The 16,754-nt window shown below is 37.0% G+C and overlaps 3 protein-coding genes across 3 annotated transcripts; 2 read left to right on the top strand and 1 right to left on the bottom strand.

The window, feature by feature from the left end:
• Window positions 1-128: 128 nt before the first annotated feature.
• On the bottom strand, window positions 129-2,119 carry LOC131798009 (DNA replication complex GINS protein PSF3). The gene is made up of 2 exons (XM_059115673.2): window positions 1,554-2,119; window positions 129-768 (listed from the first exon to the last, which is right to left on the bottom strand). Exons 1-2 carry the CDS (start codon window positions 1,953-1,955, stop codon window positions 541-543), a joined length of 630 nt encoding a protein of 209 aa, XP_058971656.1. The 5' UTR covers window positions 1,956-2,119; the 3' UTR covers window positions 129-540.
• An 84-nt stretch (window positions 2,120-2,203) lies between these two features.
• On the top strand, window positions 2,204-3,324 carry LOC131798023 (dolichyl-diphosphooligosaccharide--protein glycosyltransferase subunit DAD1). The gene is made up of 2 exons (XM_059115691.2): window positions 2,204-2,483; window positions 3,039-3,324. The coding sequence occupies exons 1-2, from the start codon at window positions 2,267-2,269 to the stop codon at window positions 3,167-3,169; spliced, it is 348 nt and encodes a 115-aa protein (XP_058971674.1). The 5' UTR covers window positions 2,204-2,266; the 3' UTR covers window positions 3,170-3,324.
• A 1,790-nt stretch (window positions 3,325-5,114) lies between these two features.
• Window positions 5,115-16,401, top strand: LOC131798012 (multidrug and toxin extrusion protein 2-like). Its single transcript, XM_066164497.1, has 16 exons — window positions 5,115-5,263; window positions 6,666-7,175; window positions 8,468-8,510; window positions 8,804-8,848; window positions 9,295-9,392; window positions 9,920-10,017; window positions 10,719-10,832; window positions 11,541-11,608; window positions 11,832-11,940; window positions 12,108-12,183; window positions 13,417-13,486; window positions 14,000-14,132; window positions 14,672-14,709; window positions 14,830-14,886; window positions 15,371-15,455; window positions 15,872-16,401. The coding sequence occupies exons 2-16, from the start codon at window positions 6,685-6,687 to the stop codon at window positions 16,261-16,263; spliced, it is 1,917 nt and encodes a 638-aa protein (XP_066020594.1). The 5' UTR covers window positions 5,115-5,263; window positions 6,666-6,684; the 3' UTR covers window positions 16,264-16,401.
• The last annotated feature ends 353 nt before the right edge of the window (window positions 16,402-16,754 follow it).

Below are 16,754 nucleotides of genomic sequence, written 5' to 3'. Positions count from 1 at the left end.
CAGCTGATAGGTGATTTTCAAAAAATTCCTTAGTTTCTCAAGATGTGTTTGGCCAAAAACATATACAGATCCCATGGTAGAGTTGTTAATCGTATTCATTTACAGTAAATTAATTTAAGGAAAGTGAGGGAAAGAATGAAATAAAGTATATTAAATCTAATAGGCTGCAAAAAATAAATTAGCAGACTCATTTAAAAAAAGATGAGGACAGAACAGTACATCAAAAGGTGTGAACATAAGTCAACCATCTACCTCATGGACCAAAATTACATACTAGTATAACTTCTCTTCACTATGCTTATACTTAATCCACTTAACAGGTGACAAGAACAGAAAAACCTATCAGCTTATAGGCCTTATCTTGTAAAAAGACAAAATTCTTGCTTTCAAAGTCAATTTCAGATATTTTAGGGGGGGAGATTAAAAATAACATGCTCTCTTGAGCATACTTCTCTTTTAAATCACGATTGTACAATTAAGAACACAGTAAATCTAGGGCATTGTCCAAACCTCTTTGTTGACCCAGCCTGGTGTGAAATTTCACTCAATCATAGACCTTTTGCGTTTTTTATGGTTGACCACATTCTCTGATGTTGTAAGTTTGGATGTTCTGCCAGCCTCCCACTGAAGAAATTCTTTCACTCCCTTACGTCCTGCAGTGAACACCTGTCTTTCAATGTGCTCCAGCTTGTTTGTTAACAAGGAGGTATCCTCATTTGCAGCATTCTGAGATGAATCCATTATTTTTCTAAATCTCTTCATGAATGTCTGAAAGGAAAGCCCAGTCACATCAATAGGTGTTTCAAATTTACTTGCAGTTAACATTGAGATGAGTATTTCCATCAATTGGTTTAAGGAAGATGAAAATTAAAAACAAACAAACAAGTAAACTAAATGAGGGAAATCTCCACAACAGCACATTTTACTGTTTAGCTAAAAGGGAAAATTACTGGACGGTTTTTTCTTGGAATATCAACTTCTACATAGAGAAATGTCAGATTATAAGAAGGTTATAAGGGCAGAACTTGCGATAGGTCTGACAACAGAATTTACTATCATCTAAAATTATGTTACCAGCCAAGCAATCAAATGAATCGTCCCTTAATTGTGATCTCATTCCTCTGTGGGAATGAAGAACCTACAATGCTCCTTACTTGTGGCTTTGTGACTCATTAAATAGTTGTACCTAATAAGTGATGGGGGGGGGGGGGGGGGGGGGGGGGTTCAACTCCAGTTAAAGCCTGAATTTGTTTCAATACTCTCTTCTGCATTTTCCTTTATCGTAACAGACCTGGAAAGATTACTTCTTGGGAAGATTAGGGAGATTAGAGTGTTTAGCGACTGGTTTGGGTACGTCCTTGTCATTGTTTTCAATGATAAAGTATGATGGTGTTGCAGAAATCTTGCCCACTTCTTTATTTAAGACTTTGACTACGCAAACTGCCCCCTAACCCACACAACCCCGGGAGAGAAAAGAGAAAAACAAAGAAACAAAGAAAAAAAAACTTCATCCCCACCTCGCCTATCTCTCGTTAAACACAAAGTTAACGTACCTCCTGCATGGAAGAAGCCATTTGGGAATTTTCTTCAAAATCAAAGAGCAGCAACTTTGTTCCAAACTCGTAAAAATACGGTCCTAATCGATGAAGATCCACAACACTAGCGTCAGCTTTAAAAATCTCACGGTAGCCGTCTTTGTAAGCTTTAGGAATGTCCACCGAAACAATTTTTCTTCTTCTGTTGCAAAGTTCTTTCGCCAGCCAGAATGGAAGCTCGAGTTTTGATCCAGCCTGGAGATCACTTCCTTCAGAACTAGGATCTAAGAAGCCCAGATTATAAACTTGTGCTTCTAGTTTACATGGAATTCTTCCTTGTGTGGCCAGTATGTCGTCGATGTCATAGTAATCAAGCTCTGAGCTTGGATGAGAACGAAGCGGCGGCCCTTCAGAACTCATAATTGATATATTTTTCTTCGACGAAGTAGCGTTTCTTTTTGTGTTAACCTTGTTTCTGATCTACGACTTCGTTTGTAGCTCTTCCCAACACGACATTCTGGTAGAGGAATAAAGAAGCAAACACAGCGTAATTTAAATAATCTTCGCAGAAATCACATCGATCAGGAAGAAACTTTCGGCGCCAAAATTCTAAAACTAGCACCAGTCCAACACGTCAACAAAACCCATGATGCTTTGCATTTCATTCTTCTTCCTTTCTTGGAGCTCTTTGTCGTGTGGAGAGACCACCACGTACCTCAGGGGATACGAATATGGATACTTTCTCCAACATAAAGAACATCCTGGTGAAATTCTATGATGAATACAACCAGACGACACCAAAGAAGCTCAAGATAGTCGATGCATATCTGTTTTACATCATGCTAACGGGAATCATTCAATTCGTGTACTGTTGCTTAGTGGGAACTTTTCCATTCAACTCATTCCTGTCTGGATTTATTTCCTGTGTCGGATCTTTTGTTTTAGGAGGTAAGAAGATATATAGAGCGAACGCTGATATTCACTCGTTATATTAGCATGTTTTGCGAGTAAATTGTGGGCAATCTACTGTCTCAGTTTCTGCGTGTGACACGTACATTGAAAGATCTTACAAGACACGTGGTATTTGCGTAAGTGAAGTATACCACTCTAGCACAGAATTTTATAGCCATTGGTTTTTCTGAAATATTTAAGATCATTTGTGGGCTTGATTTTGAGAGAAAAAAATAACAAAACCATAATTAATGGCCAAATGTTCTACAATAGTGGAATTTAACATATGCTCAAGGCAAAGCTTTACCTGCAACTCCTGTTGCACAGGAACAGAGAGGAAATTTAATTGGAGTGATGGTGGCTTTGTGCTTTAGCATTGTATTATTTTGCACTTTTATGCACTTACATTTAATTTATAATTTTTTCATTTGATTTCAAATCATGTCTACTAGTTTCTTTGTTTTGCCTTATTGCCTTATAACAAATCACTGAATGACTGATCCCCCATGAAGCAATTTCTCTTGTTTAATGGTGTAATACTTTTTGTTACAGTTTGTCTACGAGTGCAAAGCAACCCAGCCAACTATTCTGACTTCAAAGGGATTTCTCCAGAGAGAGCATTTGCTGATTTTATTTTTGCCAGCATCATTCTCCATCTTGTGGTCATGAATTTCATTGGTTGAGGAAGCTTTTATAGTAATTGTAAACAACCTTCTTTATGGACAAAAAATTAAACAGGAACAAGATAGAGCCATTTCTTTTGCTTCATCTAGTAGTGAGCTGTCAAAATGTCATCAATTTAAGTCCACACTTGTATTAAATACACAATTTTCAGTGATTCTTTGCAGTCTCAGTTGTTGTTCTGTGCAGTAATATCTTGTTTTAAGATCATTATGTACCTAACAAACTGCCATTTTCTCATTCTTAATTTTCCTGTTAACCCTTTTCACCCTAACATCAGTTTGCACATTCTCCATGCTGTTCTCTATACATTTCCAAAGAGGCTGACAAGGAGAATTTGTTTAACAATCAAGAGCGGCTTTAGTTTGTTATCATCTCCTTTATTCTCATGACTTTCATGTTTGATTCAGGGGTGATATGGTAAGGAGAAATCAGATGCTAGTCACTCTTAAGGGCTAAGGGGTTAAGTAGTGAAATATTCCATCTTAGTAATAATACTTATTGAGTTAGTTAGAGTTAGTTCAGAACTGTGCGGCGTGTCTAATCTTATGTGGTTCTAAATATGATCGTATTACCCCTTTACGAAGGGAGCTACACTGGCTTCCTTTGGAGCAGAGGATTGTTTTCAAAATCCTACTGTTGACTTTTAAATCTTTAAATGATTTAGGTCCTAGCTATGTTCGTGATTTGTTGCATGCTGTCGAGCCATCTAGGAATTTATGGTCATCACCCTGGAACTTGTTAGTGACACCTAGATCAAGGTTAAAATTTTATGGTGATCGTGCTTTTTTGGTCTGTACCCCTAAACTTTGGAATAATCTTCCAGAGCATTTGAAATGTAGTTTAAATCTTACATCTTTTAAAAGCAACCTTAAAACTTATCTTTTTAAGCGCTATTTCAATTTGTAGTTTTGCTTTAGTATTTTTTGAATTTATTATTTACTAAGTTACTGTTTTAAACATTTTATTGTTAAGTGCCTTATAACTCTAGAATAGGGCACTATAGAAATGTTTGTATTATTATCATTATTATTATTATTATTATTATTATTTTTATTATTAAAAACCCTCTAGGAACAGAATCATACTCTTGACCCAGTGCTCTAAGTTTCAACCTTACCTGTCTCCATGGTAAGTAGCAAAAAATTTTGGCCACTAAATTATTTCGATATTTGGCAACATAATTATTTCTTGTATTCTCATGATGTTGCCATTGCCATTTCAAGGTGATAGTGCATGCTAGTCACTCTTGGGGATTAAAGGGTTTTAAAATTTACTCTTTTATTGTCGTTTGTTTAAGTCTGAAACTCTCAACACTAATGAATCTCCAGAGACAAATGCCAGCCAGCATTAACTCACACCCAAGATCTCATCATTAATTTACCTTACTATCTGCCATACAGTTCATATGACGTTAGTTTGGAGAATTTCAAATCGGATCAACTAACAATCCCTTTATGGCTATTTTTTCTTTATTCTCATCAATTGTCTGCTTGATATTGCATTGACACTGTAAGAAGAAATTTTCTCTTGGTTACTCATGGGAGTTAAAAGGTGAAACTTGATTTCCTGATTACTATTTTGTGATGTTAGATAGTCAAATAGTAATTCTAATGAACATAAAGTTGAAAGAAATGTGACTGAAGCATAGGAAACAATCAGGTATCAAGAGCTCTAGATCACATAGATTACTTAGTACTGGAATGAAAAGATTACAGGAGACTAATGGGGTACAAGATAACTGTATTTCTTTCAATTCGGGGAAAAATATAGCTTAAAATCAGCTGCCCAGTACATTGATTCAAGAATATTACAGGGCAGGTATTCTTTTTGTTCTTGTTGTCTTAGTGAATTGCTCCCAATAGGGTCTGGGAAAACTGGGGGGGGGGGGGCGGCTGGACACAAGAGGGACTCGGGGTAAGTAATGGCATTTCGGTCGGGGTAACCATTGAAGGTCGTAGGCCTTAGAGGGGTACTTGAGAAGGTGAATTTTGTTACGTCAGCGAAAACGTTGTGTAGATCTTTTGGAGTGTTGGAAGTCACGCGACAAGGTGGTAAACGTGAGCCTTTGGATAAAGCCGTAGCGTTTCAAATAGGTAAGAACGGTATGATTCTTAGCTTTGAGGTCCTCGAGTGCGGTTGTCTTGTTAATTTGGTTCCTATCGGTCCAATATTATAAGGATAAATGCGCTATTAAAATTAGAAAGCTCCGATCTTTCACTTATTATCCGTTTTGCAAAGACAACTATTAGCATTTCGAGGCAAGGTACGATTACAAAGGCTATGAAAGTGTGGCGGTTACCCGAAAGAGTCGGTAAAGGCTAATAACAAAGGCTTTGTTTGAACGCGCGTCGAAAATCGTCGATCAAAAGTTTTGTGATGTACAAAAACTCGTCAACATCAACAACCTTGAGAAAGTTGGACTCCTAATATGAAATTCTTCAAGAATAGAAGTTAAAATTCTTTAAGTCGCTCCGCACGATTCTCTCGAGTAACTGCTATTCTTCGTTGGATACCCTTCTTCGCGTTACGCGACTGGTTCGCAAGTCCGTATTCCGATCCATTGTCCCGTAGTCCATGTTTCATCTCACTGTTTTTCTCTCTTTTACATCTCTATTATAAAACTGTTGAATAATTATGTAGCAACGCTGAAAGTTTTTCTTCCACCACTGATATACTACTTTTTTTCAGTGAGAATAAATTGTGACCATTGTTCCTTGTCAGTGAGTCACTCTTGTTTTTTGATGTAGACTGAAAGTAAGGGGAGACAGTCGTACTCTTACCCCCTTTAACCAGGGAAAGGATGGGGATGTTTTGTTCCTAGCCCTTCAACAACTCATTTTAAGAATTCTATGAGAATATGGGCAAATTTCACTACTGTGTAACCCAAAGAGGGATCGATGCATTTGAAATGATACATTTGCAATAATCACTTTTTTGACTGAGAATTCATTTTAATGGAACTTGAAAATATGTCAGACAGGTAAAACTTAAGATACTGTATTTCCCTGAATGAGCACCTTGGCACTTATTTAAAATTTTGGCTAAAAGGAGCATTGCTTAAGGGAAGGAGGGCACTTAATCAAGAGGGGTGCTTATCATTCTCCTGTACTAGTTCTACTGCAGTTGCAGCTTAAAAAGTTTAACTTAAGTGGCAGTAGAAACAGGTTTTCTTCATATCCCTACTATTTAAGAAAGTGATGGAGGAGGAGGGGGGGGAGATGTTAATTTGAGACAGGCACTTGTTTGATTTAATGGACGTGGAAGGAGGGTGGTTATTTAGAGCGTGGCCTTTTTTTCAAGGAAATTTGGTGAATACTGGTAGTTAGGTTTACTATTTCAAGCATCCCTTGAAGATTTGCTAGCAACTTGCAATACAATTTTGCTTATGGAACATAAAATCAATAATGTAACTTAGCTGGAAAGGTGTATATGACTTGGGATTTTTTTGGGTAACCAATTCTTATCTTAGTTCTGTTTGACTGATCTTGTTTATAGATCTCATACCCAAAACCTAATGGCCAATGATGCATTGGAATCTGTGTCACCAAACAATGAATTTGATATACATATTAGACAAAAGGATGAACATTATCGACTGGAGAGGAGATCTGGCTGTTTAGGTGGATTGTTATCAAGTGGTACTTGTATTGAAATCAGAGGACTGTTTACTCTTGCATGGCCCACTGTGTTTTCTTATTTTTTCTACCATTTGATCTCCATGATAACCCTGTTTTTTGCGGGACGTCTTGGAGAAGTTGAACTAGCAGCAGGGACATTAGCTATTTCATTTATCAATGTCACGGGACCATCTTTGTTCACTGGTTTGTCTTCAGCTTTGGAGACATTAGGCTCACAAGCCATTGGAGCCAAGAACTATCGCATGGCAGGCATCGCATTTCAGAGAGGGATTTGGATATTGGGTATTGCATGTATATTAACCTGGGCACTCTGGATCAATGCTGAACTGCTGTTGCTGAGGGTAGAACAGAAAAGAAATGTTTCCCAGTGAGTAAAGTATAAAGAAACTTCCAGTAAGTTATAATACTTAGAAAGTAATGGTAATGATAAACTTCTATGAATCTGAATGTCAGGAATCCTTCACTAGCAAGTTTAGTCTTAGAAATTCAGTCCAGTCTTCATATCAGATTCTGTAACTCCCACAAATGATTAACAATAGTGACTTTTTCCTATAACATCAATCCATTATACACAGCCATAAGGTAGTGAGAGAACTTAAACTTATCAGATAGAGATTGCTGTCTTGATCTAACACTAAATTCTCATAAATAATTCGCAAGGATACGTTATATAAAGCTAGAGAGGAGAATTACAGACAAATGTCGTGGTTGCTCAAAGGATAGAAAAATATCTGATGGATAACACAGTACATTTTATTAACACTTATCCACTGGATGGGGATTTATCCACTCCCAAGAGAGCTTTATTTGCCCTTGAAACAATTAAGCCCTGATCTCTTGAAGGGTTTAAAAAAAATTTATGAAGACAGTAGTGAAATACCAGGACTCAACAGTGTATGACATCATCTTGATTACAACAAAAGACAAAAGGGCTTGATGCAGGAATTTTAGAGGTGGAGAGAGGAAGGGTAAAAGAAAATACAAATGAAATTTTAATAATAATTAATCTGCTTGATACATTTTGCAATAAACAGCAGACAATAATGCATCAAATTCAAAGCTTATAAATTCTCTCCCTCCCCCCTCCCCCCCCCCCCGCAACCCTCCATGCATTTGAACTTTTGGAGAATGGCTCATATATATCATATTCCTTTCCCTCCTCCCCCTTCCCCCCCCTGTAGCCAAAGCTGCATTCAAATGCTCTGCCCAATTCTTTTTTGGTAGAATTTTAGCAAAGTAACACAGTAGTTTGGGGGGCTGCTGCTGGGTTTTTTGATTGTGAGTATCAGTCTCCTGTGTGGAAATTGTCTTTCTAAGCCATTTGCTCATGAACGTAGTCTCTTTACCTTTTAATTCCTCTTCTTGTATTAAGCCAGAAAGACTTGACACTTTCAGTTTAAATGTCTCACCTCACCCTGGCTTGGTTCAAATTCCTCACCCCCTGGGCATGGATGATGGTCAAATCCCTGTGGGTTGACTGGGGGATGTTAAAGCTTCAAATTGATCAGCATATAAGATTCTGAGGTTCAGAAGCTGGGAGAGCAGGCTAGTGTGACCTAATGCTAGATGTAAACTAAAACACAATGCAGAAATTGGATGCTGTGCCCCGATATTACCAATTGTGATATCTTGTACCTAATTGTTTTATTTTTCCCATAGCCTAACACAGGAGTTTACCCTTACATGCATTCCTGCTTCAATAGTAAGTAACTCAATTTTTTTTTCCATAAATTATTATTTCATATTAAAGTTTGTAGCTACCATGATCTTGGATCCATATAGGTAAAGCGGACTTTGTTGTAGGGGGGAGACCAGGGAGGTTTTTTTCCTGTATTACTTCCCTAGTCTCTATTTTAACTCCTACCTGGGCTATTTAAGATTGATTTGTAGTTACCATAGAAAAATACATCAATATTACTCACAGTATTGCTCAAATATCATCCTTGTAGATCAGAAATCTCGTTAAGTACAAGTGAATGTTCTTGGTTTCCACAGGCTATCTTCATGTTCTTTCTATTACAAAGATATCTTCAGACCCAGGTATAATGTGTTTAACTATTTTGCACACACTTCATATTATGCTGCACCTATATATGAAATGTTTTAAAAAGTAAATACATGTATACAGTTTAAAAATTAACACAAGTCATGTACATGTATGTATACATTAATACAGAAGTCATATACATACACCCATTTTCAAAAACACTGCAATTTGAAAATATACATTTGATATATCTACTTTTTTATTTCTTATTTGAAAGGCAATGGATGATGCATGTATATTTCACATCAAAGAAACAATACCTTAAATTGTGTTATTGTGCAATGGTGAAACCTGTAGTTTATGATTGACTCAATCTCTCTGTCTGGCTTTCTTTCTGTCTCTCAGTAAGCCATTTCAATGCACTTTAATGTTGCTTGTTGACAGGTGGATTCATTATGATCTTTATTTGTTAAATATATATTATTAATCTTCTTTGCAGGGTGTTGTGAAACCAATTCTTTATGTTGGTGCTGTCTCCAATGCTATTCAGATTGGCTTGAGTGCATTGATGGTATATGTCCTCAAATGGGGTTTCAGGTAAGTGTCTCCTAAATTGTTTTGCATGCATTTGGTCAGTTAATCAGTTGGTGCATCTCTCAGTTTGACACTGCAGGTTACTAAATCGTAGCTTTAATAATTACCCAGCCAAAATGCTAATGTGAACCTGCTAAAATAGGGAAATTTGCACTAAAATTAGGTACAGCTGTAGAAACAAACATATGATTGGCATAGAACTTGTACTCCTTTGGATAAAGCCTTGCATATATAAAAATAAAAAAGCAAACAAGATCTATGGCTAATTTACAAAGAAATGAGTTGCAGCTTGAGGGAAGAATTAACAATCAGATCTTAGCAGTTAAAGGGTTAATTTGAATTTAACTTCATGCTAAAGTGGACATAGAGCCATTTTCTTTGAAGAACACTTTTCAGGCTTAAATTCACACCATACTTTAAACTTTTTTCATTTCCCTTGACTGTTTGTGGGTTTTAATAACTTTGTAACTCTTGAATGTGTGGGACTTTTGATGATATTAAATATTACTAATCTAGCTTTGTCTCTCTAGAGGGATTGCCATCAGCTGGTCTTTTACCAATGTGATTCTATTTTTGTTGACCTTTGTTTATATGAAGGTTATGAAGTTGGATGCAAAAACATGGCCAGGTACTCAAAACAGACCTACATCATTAATATTGACAGCACACCCCTGCTTTGTTAACTCACTGGTAGACAGAATAATTAAATTAACAGCTTGACTGTTTGAGTCAGTTTGGATACACACGTTAAGGGCCACTTCAGTGAGGATGGTGCTGTGACATGTAGCAGGACAAATTTTGTAATATTGTATAGAAATATGTTAAAAATTTTTTTCCTGTTTATACTGTTCACATGGGAAGAATAACAGGGTGGCATGAATTATTTTGGATGGTATCTTATCCTCTCTCTTTTTCTGGAATAAGAATAACAGTTGGTGAGGGAGAAAGGATGTAGATGGGATTGCCCCAAGGTTAGTGCAATGGGCTGTGGGTAGAGAAGTTAGAGGACTGGCAGAGCCATTGCATTATGTTCATGGCAAGAGAAGCTTTACTCTTAATGTGCCTTTATACACCAAGAAGTAAAAATGAGTAGAGGCCAACTTTTAAGGAAGCTTTCAATTGGGAATTGTTGTATGGGAGGGGATTACATGGAAACTAGTTTTCATTTATCTTAAACCTTCTTGATCTGTTGGTCACCAAAACCATCATGCACTGTAGAATTTAACCAGAAATTCATCATCAGGGATATTTATTTGTATTTATTATCTGTAGATTTGCCATATAGCATAGCTTCTCTTGTATAATTTGTCCAATTATATTGCATTTTAGGCTGGACCATAGAAAGTCTGTTAGACTGGGGACAGTTTATCAAGCTTGCTGTGGCTGGAATGGTGATGATTTGTATTGAGTGGTGGAGTTTTGAAATAGGATCATTTCTTGCAGGTACTGAGATAAATGTTTCAAACAACAGAAAGTTATTCCTGACTCTTAAGTGGGAATTCGGGCAATTTTTAAGTCAGTCCGATATATAGCATTTGAATTTGTAGCAATTTTTTCCATGTACTGGCTCATACTTAATTTATGTTATGAAATTCATTATTGACTGAGGCCTATGAGTAAGCAAAATTGACAACAAGCAAAACCTGTGCCAAGCAGGTGCTATTTTGTTAGTGGACACCCTGTGCTAAGTGAATTCTTGCCCAAGGAAGTAAAGTTCTCCTCTCATGTTAACTTGAAATAAGTTTGAATTCAGCAGACACACCCTACACTCCTGTGTCTGCTTGTTACACTAATTCTTATCTAAAAGACAACAGATGTTTTTCCACAATTTGCTTTGTTTCAATTGGTATAGCCTTTAGCAAAACCATTATTACTCCTTCAAATTTTGATTTAATGTTATGAAAACAAAACTTAGCTAAACTAAGGCATTCTAGAGCAAAGGAAAATAACATGTAACAACCTGATGAGAACTCAAAGCATCTGATCACAGCATGAAGTAAAATAAAACTAACATCTAAAAGTCAAGGATTATTGTTGATGCTCAATTAGAGATTTGTCCAGCACTTACTTTTTATGATATAAAATTAATTTTATTTTAATAACCATGTGGTGATAAGTAATACGATAGTTTCTGTTATTTTACCTTGAAAGGGTCGTATGGTGAGTACCAACTGGCCACATATGGGGTAATTTTCCAGTGGGCCGCATTTCATTTTATGGTGAGTGAGATAACAAAACTTATTAAATGTATGATGACAAAATGCAGGTTAAAATCGTTGGTATCCATTAATAGCACTAAGATTTATGACAATGCATTCAGGTTTCCATTGTTCTTGAATGTTTAGATCAACACTCTCTCATGATACATGTCTCTGCCAATGGACTTTTCCACAAATAAGATATATGGTATAGTCATTTAATCCCGTTGTTTTACATGTGTAGATTCCTCTTGGAATAAGCATTGCCGCTGGTGTCCGTGTTGGAAATGCTTTGGGTGCCGGCGACCCAGCTGCAGCAAAAAGGACAGCAAAAGTGGCTATTGGACTTATCGGTAAAAACTTGTAGAAAATTATTCGAAAAGTACCTTAAACTCGTAGTGGAATCATAGATACCAATATAAGTTCACCAAAATTTGCGGTCACCTATAGCCATTACTTCTTGAAATAAAGGCAGATTGATTTTGACTCTTAGTTGAAGATAAAACTCTTTTACCTACAGTCTGTATAGATCTTGTTGTGTTTGCCATTTTCTTTGGACTGCAAGACATGACTGGAAGAGTGTTTACCGATAACAGGTTCGTACATTATTCATGGTAATTTGAAATGGTGATAGAACTGAGTGGAGTCCAAAGAAGTCTGTAATCATGTGAGTGCTAACAAAATCAGACATTCCGATTTGTTCATCACGAGTATGATTACAGACCGAAAATTGGATGACACGAAGTCTTATTACTAAATCATCATAAAATTACAATTTCCATGAAAAGGAGAAAAAAATTATCCATATTAAAGAAAACTTCAATTTTGGAGTCTGTACACAGTTCCAATGGTGATTGAGGCCCAGGTTGTGATTGGTTGATTTACACTACAATTCTGAGTGTGATTGGCTTATTGAACTGTCTGATAACAAATCGGCAAGTGAATTGTAATTTTTATGATTAGCAATGTTATCAGTTATGGTGTTGTGATCGATATACGTATGAACCTCAGATTACCGCTTTATTACCTCGTCATTGAAAGGATCTCAAAATTTGGGCAATGGTCTCTTAGTCAACGTAGCAAAAAAAAAAAGCACGCACTAAAGAAACACGCGTGCACCAAAGAAACACGCGTGCGAAGGAACAGACACGCGAAATAGAGCTCCCTTCCAAAGAAATCGAAAAGAAAGGTTTTGCTCTTGTGTGTGTCTCGCTTAACTTCTCGTGCGTGCCGGTCAAAATTCCTCGCTCATGCATGTCAGTCTAAATCAGTCGCACCTATGACAAAGACCATTTCTCTGTCTGTCATTTTGTTTGTTCACAGGCGGCCCACATTCCCGCTGTGGGATGATCATCTTGCACAACAACAGTCATGGCGGAATTATAAGAGTTTGTATGAGAATATTTACGACCGCTCTAAGGAATAAAGAAATACGTCAAATTCTCAATAAAAATACCTCACCTTACTTTCACAGCGTATCACTTGTTATCTGACCGTTTGCTTTGATGAAAAGAACCCATTTTAGCGAGTTGTCCATTTCGAGGTTTTCAACGTATATAAGAAAGGCCTTTCAAACGGTCAGATAACAACTGATACGCTGTGAAAGTAAGGTGAGGTATTTTTTATTGAGAATTTGACGTATTGCTTTATTCCTTAGAGCGGTCGTAAATATTCTCATACAAACTCTTATAATTCCGCCATGACTGTTATTGTGCAAGATGATCATCTCGCAGCTGGAGCTAGGGCCGCCTGTGGTTTATTAAACACCTTAACGTTATGTTTACTGAATAAAAATCTTTTTTTTTTTTTTTTTTTTTTTTTTCGTGCAGCGAAGTGTTGTCATTATACACAAAGAATATTCGCTTCATGTCTGCCTACTTTCTCTTTGATGGAGTCCAGGTAAAGAACAATTCTTAACCGTTTAGTGTCTTTAATTAACAACCAGAAGTCAGGTAAAATTTAATTTTTTACTTGACTGGTTTTGTCACTTCCGTTCTTAGACTTTGTATTTTACAATTTTACAAGAGGATTTATAGTCGAAAATATCTAGCTGCTAATCTTGTACTTCCATAGCAACTGAAAAGAAAATGTAATCAAGCCACTTTCTCTCTCGTGAAATTTAACTGTTCAATGGATTATTGACGAATAACGATTTCTTGTTCATTACATTCTGGTGAAAATTCAAAGGAAAAGTGGTCAGGCAAGGTAGTAACGAATGTTTGGGCTGTCAGTAGAGTTCAATGACTCTTTCCTCTCTAAATGGTATTTATATGATTTGTTGTCAAAATTGCCAAAAACATCGCATTAGCCGCATTTGTAGTAGACCGCTGACACAACTTTTAAAGCAACTGCAGGGCCCAAGACTCAAGTCATTGTCAAATGAGTTTTCTTTCGGTTAATATTTTTTTTAAGGGTGTTTGCAGTGGTATTGTCCGAGGATCAGGCCGGCAGACGATAGGAGTACTGATAAATTTTGTTGCTTATTGCTGTATTGGGCTTCCTTGTGGGATAACGTTGATGTTTTTAGTCTTCCATGAAATTACAGGTAAAGGAATTGAAAATTGCTACATCAGCGTTCAAATTTAGCAAATATGTCAATGTTTGATAGCCGTTTTCGGTGAAAGAATAAATTTTATGATACGTGTGGGTCGTGGTAGTTCCTGCTCGAACAAAGCTTAGCTTATACCATTAGTACTTTCTTGCCATGTTCGATGACACAAAAAAAGCAGATTAAGAGGACTAGGTGTAAAAAAATTTTAATTAGGAATTGGATGGTCTTAGAGAATGCTTGACGGTATGGTCGAGGAGAAAAAAAGAAGGAAAAATGAAATCGTAATGAAATAGCCTTTGGATGGTATTATTTCACCTTTGGAAGTGCTGACAGGTCACAAGTGGAACATGAATTTGTATTGTTGGAGGCGAAATTCACTCATCTCTTTAAAGCTCCTCGTTTGTTTCACTCGTTGTGCTCTTTTGCGTGCGCTCGCGTAAAGTCATATGGTCGTTTTTTATGTGTGCTCGCTTTGCTTTGTGCGAGCGTGTTAAGTTTGTCATGAGATCTTACCGATGTCATTTCGCTTGAAGGTCTCTGGATAGGCTTGGGGATTGGAGTCGTATCTCAGGTGAGCCGCTGATTGCCATTGAATTACTGTTCAGCTTTTGCGCCCGGTTACCTTTGGTGTTTTTGGAATAGTTTGGATCTCTTTTCCTCAAAATTCAACTCTCTTATGATTGTATTTTAGGCGTCTTTATATGTGATTCTACTGTGGAGAACAGACTGGGAGAGGCAAGCACAGCTGGTTAGTATATCAATCAGTTATTTATCATATTTATTATTTATTATTTCATATTATTGTAGTGTAATTCAATATTTGTAGTAGTCATGGTCTGTATTTGGGCGTTATTTTATATACTTTTTACCTTGAAATAGAGCGGAGAAAGACATATTTGCCCTAGATGACCTCTCATTGTAATGGTAGTGTCTTAGAGCCTTTTCTAGGGCGATTTTATTCAATGGGTTAACTGGCAGCTCCCTGAACATTACGTGGGGAGGTCTTTTGCCAGAGAGGTTTTGGTGAATAAAAAAAAGAACAAAAGACAAAAAGAGGCGTTAGAGTAGCTTTGTTGAATTTTCAGCTATTTACGCAATATTATTTACGGTTTTTATTAAATTGAATACTACAGTTGTTGTTAGTTTGCAGTAAATTAATTCCCCCACCTTGGGTTCTTTTCTTACTTCGTTACTTCGTATCATTTTGCTTCTTTTTTGTTTGCCTCAATCAGGCGAAAGAACGAACAGCAATCAAGGCAGCGTTGTACAATGTATCAGAGACTTGGATAAATGTAGAAGTTAGCAGAAGAGAAAGAGGTAGTGGTGTTATATCAAGGGTGTGGTTAGGAGGTGAAAAGGGGGTCCTAGGTTGCTTGTAACTTCTCTGTGATAATTATTCGAATCAATTCAACCTGAGCCAGCCTGCCCCAAACGCTGAGAAGACGTCACCTCTTGACGGCATGTGATGTGAAGTGTTAGCGCCAACGGGCCCATCTTTTGCAGGAGCTCATCTATTTCCGCGTGACGTGAAACGCCCAGGAATTTTTTATCAGTTCTGATGGTTTTCACGGCTAACGGTTAAAAATTTTGACCATTTTACGGCTAACGGTTGACCTCATTGAGATTCTCGGGTAGTGGAGAATCATCTATAATAACCCTGTTCCTAATTCTGACCCTTGATATGATGTAAAATGGAAAGGTTATCTGCTTGTTTTCTTTCCTTTTTTCATCAGATGCGATGCTGTCCAGTTGGATCTACAAGACCTCATCCCTTCCATTCTTATGCCGATTTCATGCGGCAAACAATTATTTTGAACTCTTGACTAGTGACGGGAACAAACGGACTGAGTGTAATGGCGAACTTGAATTTAACCTAGAGGACAGTGCGTTAGAAACAGCGTGTGGTACAAGTCATCATATTAGACTAACATCATCAGAGAAAAAGTCTCTCATTACAAAACGTCTTATTCCGTTGGGTATTTCATTGTTGATATTAGGTGCCGCCGTATTTGTCCAGTTTTTTGTTCCTTTACCGCCCTCATATGAAACAGCGACCGTTGATAATAAAACAGTTAGTGGTAACATTACTGGTAATCAAGCACACGTCCTAACTGATTTATTTTAGGCGATTATTATTATTTTTTTTGATGTTAGTCTTTCTTCTTCAGACAGTCTTGTCTTTAATACTGAAGAGAAATGTGCTTTACAGATGCAAGACGATTTTATTTATCTAATGAATGTGTATTGAAAAGTATTTTCATTAAAAACTGATTACTTTACTACTATAAAATTGCACTGAGTATTTACAACAAATGAAGCGGAACTTGTCTAATTCACTTCAAGTGTTTTGCATCAGAAAGTACTTATCATTTGATGTAAGACATGAATGAATAATGACGAAAGAGTTTACGCGTGTTGTATGACGATGGCTGCCCCCCCCTCCCCTACCCAAAAAAAATCTCCAATTGAATTGTATAAGAGGTTAAAGAGTGAAGCAGTGCATAAGTCCGCTGAGTGATAGAAACAGTTTCAAGGAGCACTATTATTGCGGAAGACGCTGAACTCGGCGGAGCGCAAATCAGTTGCGAGCAGGTATTAAGGCTGGAGTCCCCTAGT

Source organism: Pocillopora verrucosa, chromosome 3 (assembly GCF_036669915.1).
Source record: "Pocillopora verrucosa isolate sample1 chromosome 3, ASM3666991v2, whole genome shotgun sequence".
Taxonomy (NCBI): Eukaryota; Metazoa; Cnidaria; class Anthozoa; order Scleractinia; family Pocilloporidae; genus Pocillopora; species Pocillopora verrucosa.
The sequence above is the reverse complement of the archived record's forward strand: the minus strand, read 5'-3'. Positions and strand labels throughout refer to the sequence as shown.

What these genes read in the sequence shown, in the direction of transcription:
- LOC131798009 (XM_059115673.2), bottom strand. Translation starts at nt 1,955, where the DNA reads ATGAGTTCTGAAGGGCCGCCGCTTCGTTCTCATCCAAGCTCAGAGCTT. An exon ending in TGGCTTCTTCCATGCAGGAG is followed by an intron (nt 769 to 1,553) that starts GTACGTTAACTT and finishes CTTTCCTTTCAG; the next exon opens with ACATTCATGAAGAGATTTAG.
- LOC131798023 (XM_059115691.2), top strand. Translation starts at nt 2,267, where the DNA reads ATGGATACTTTCTCCAACATAAAGAACATCCTGGTGAAATTCTATGAT. An exon ending in CGGATCTTTTGTTTTAGGAG is followed by an intron (nt 2,484 to 3,038) that starts GTAAGAAGATAT and finishes TTTTTGTTACAG; the next exon opens with TTTGTCTACGAGTGCAAAGC.
- LOC131798012 (XM_066164497.1), top strand. Translation starts at nt 6,685, where the DNA reads ATGGCCAATGATGCATTGGAATCTGTGTCACCAAACAATGAATTTGAT. An exon ending in AATAGGATCATTTCTTGCAG is followed by an intron (nt 10,833 to 11,540) that starts GTACTGAGATAA and finishes TTACCTTGAAAG; the next exon opens with GGTCGTATGGTGAGTACCAA. An exon ending in AGTGGCTATTGGACTTATCG is followed by an intron (nt 11,941 to 12,107) that starts GTAAAAACTTGT and finishes TTTTACCTACAG; the next exon opens with TCTGTATAGATCTTGTTGTG.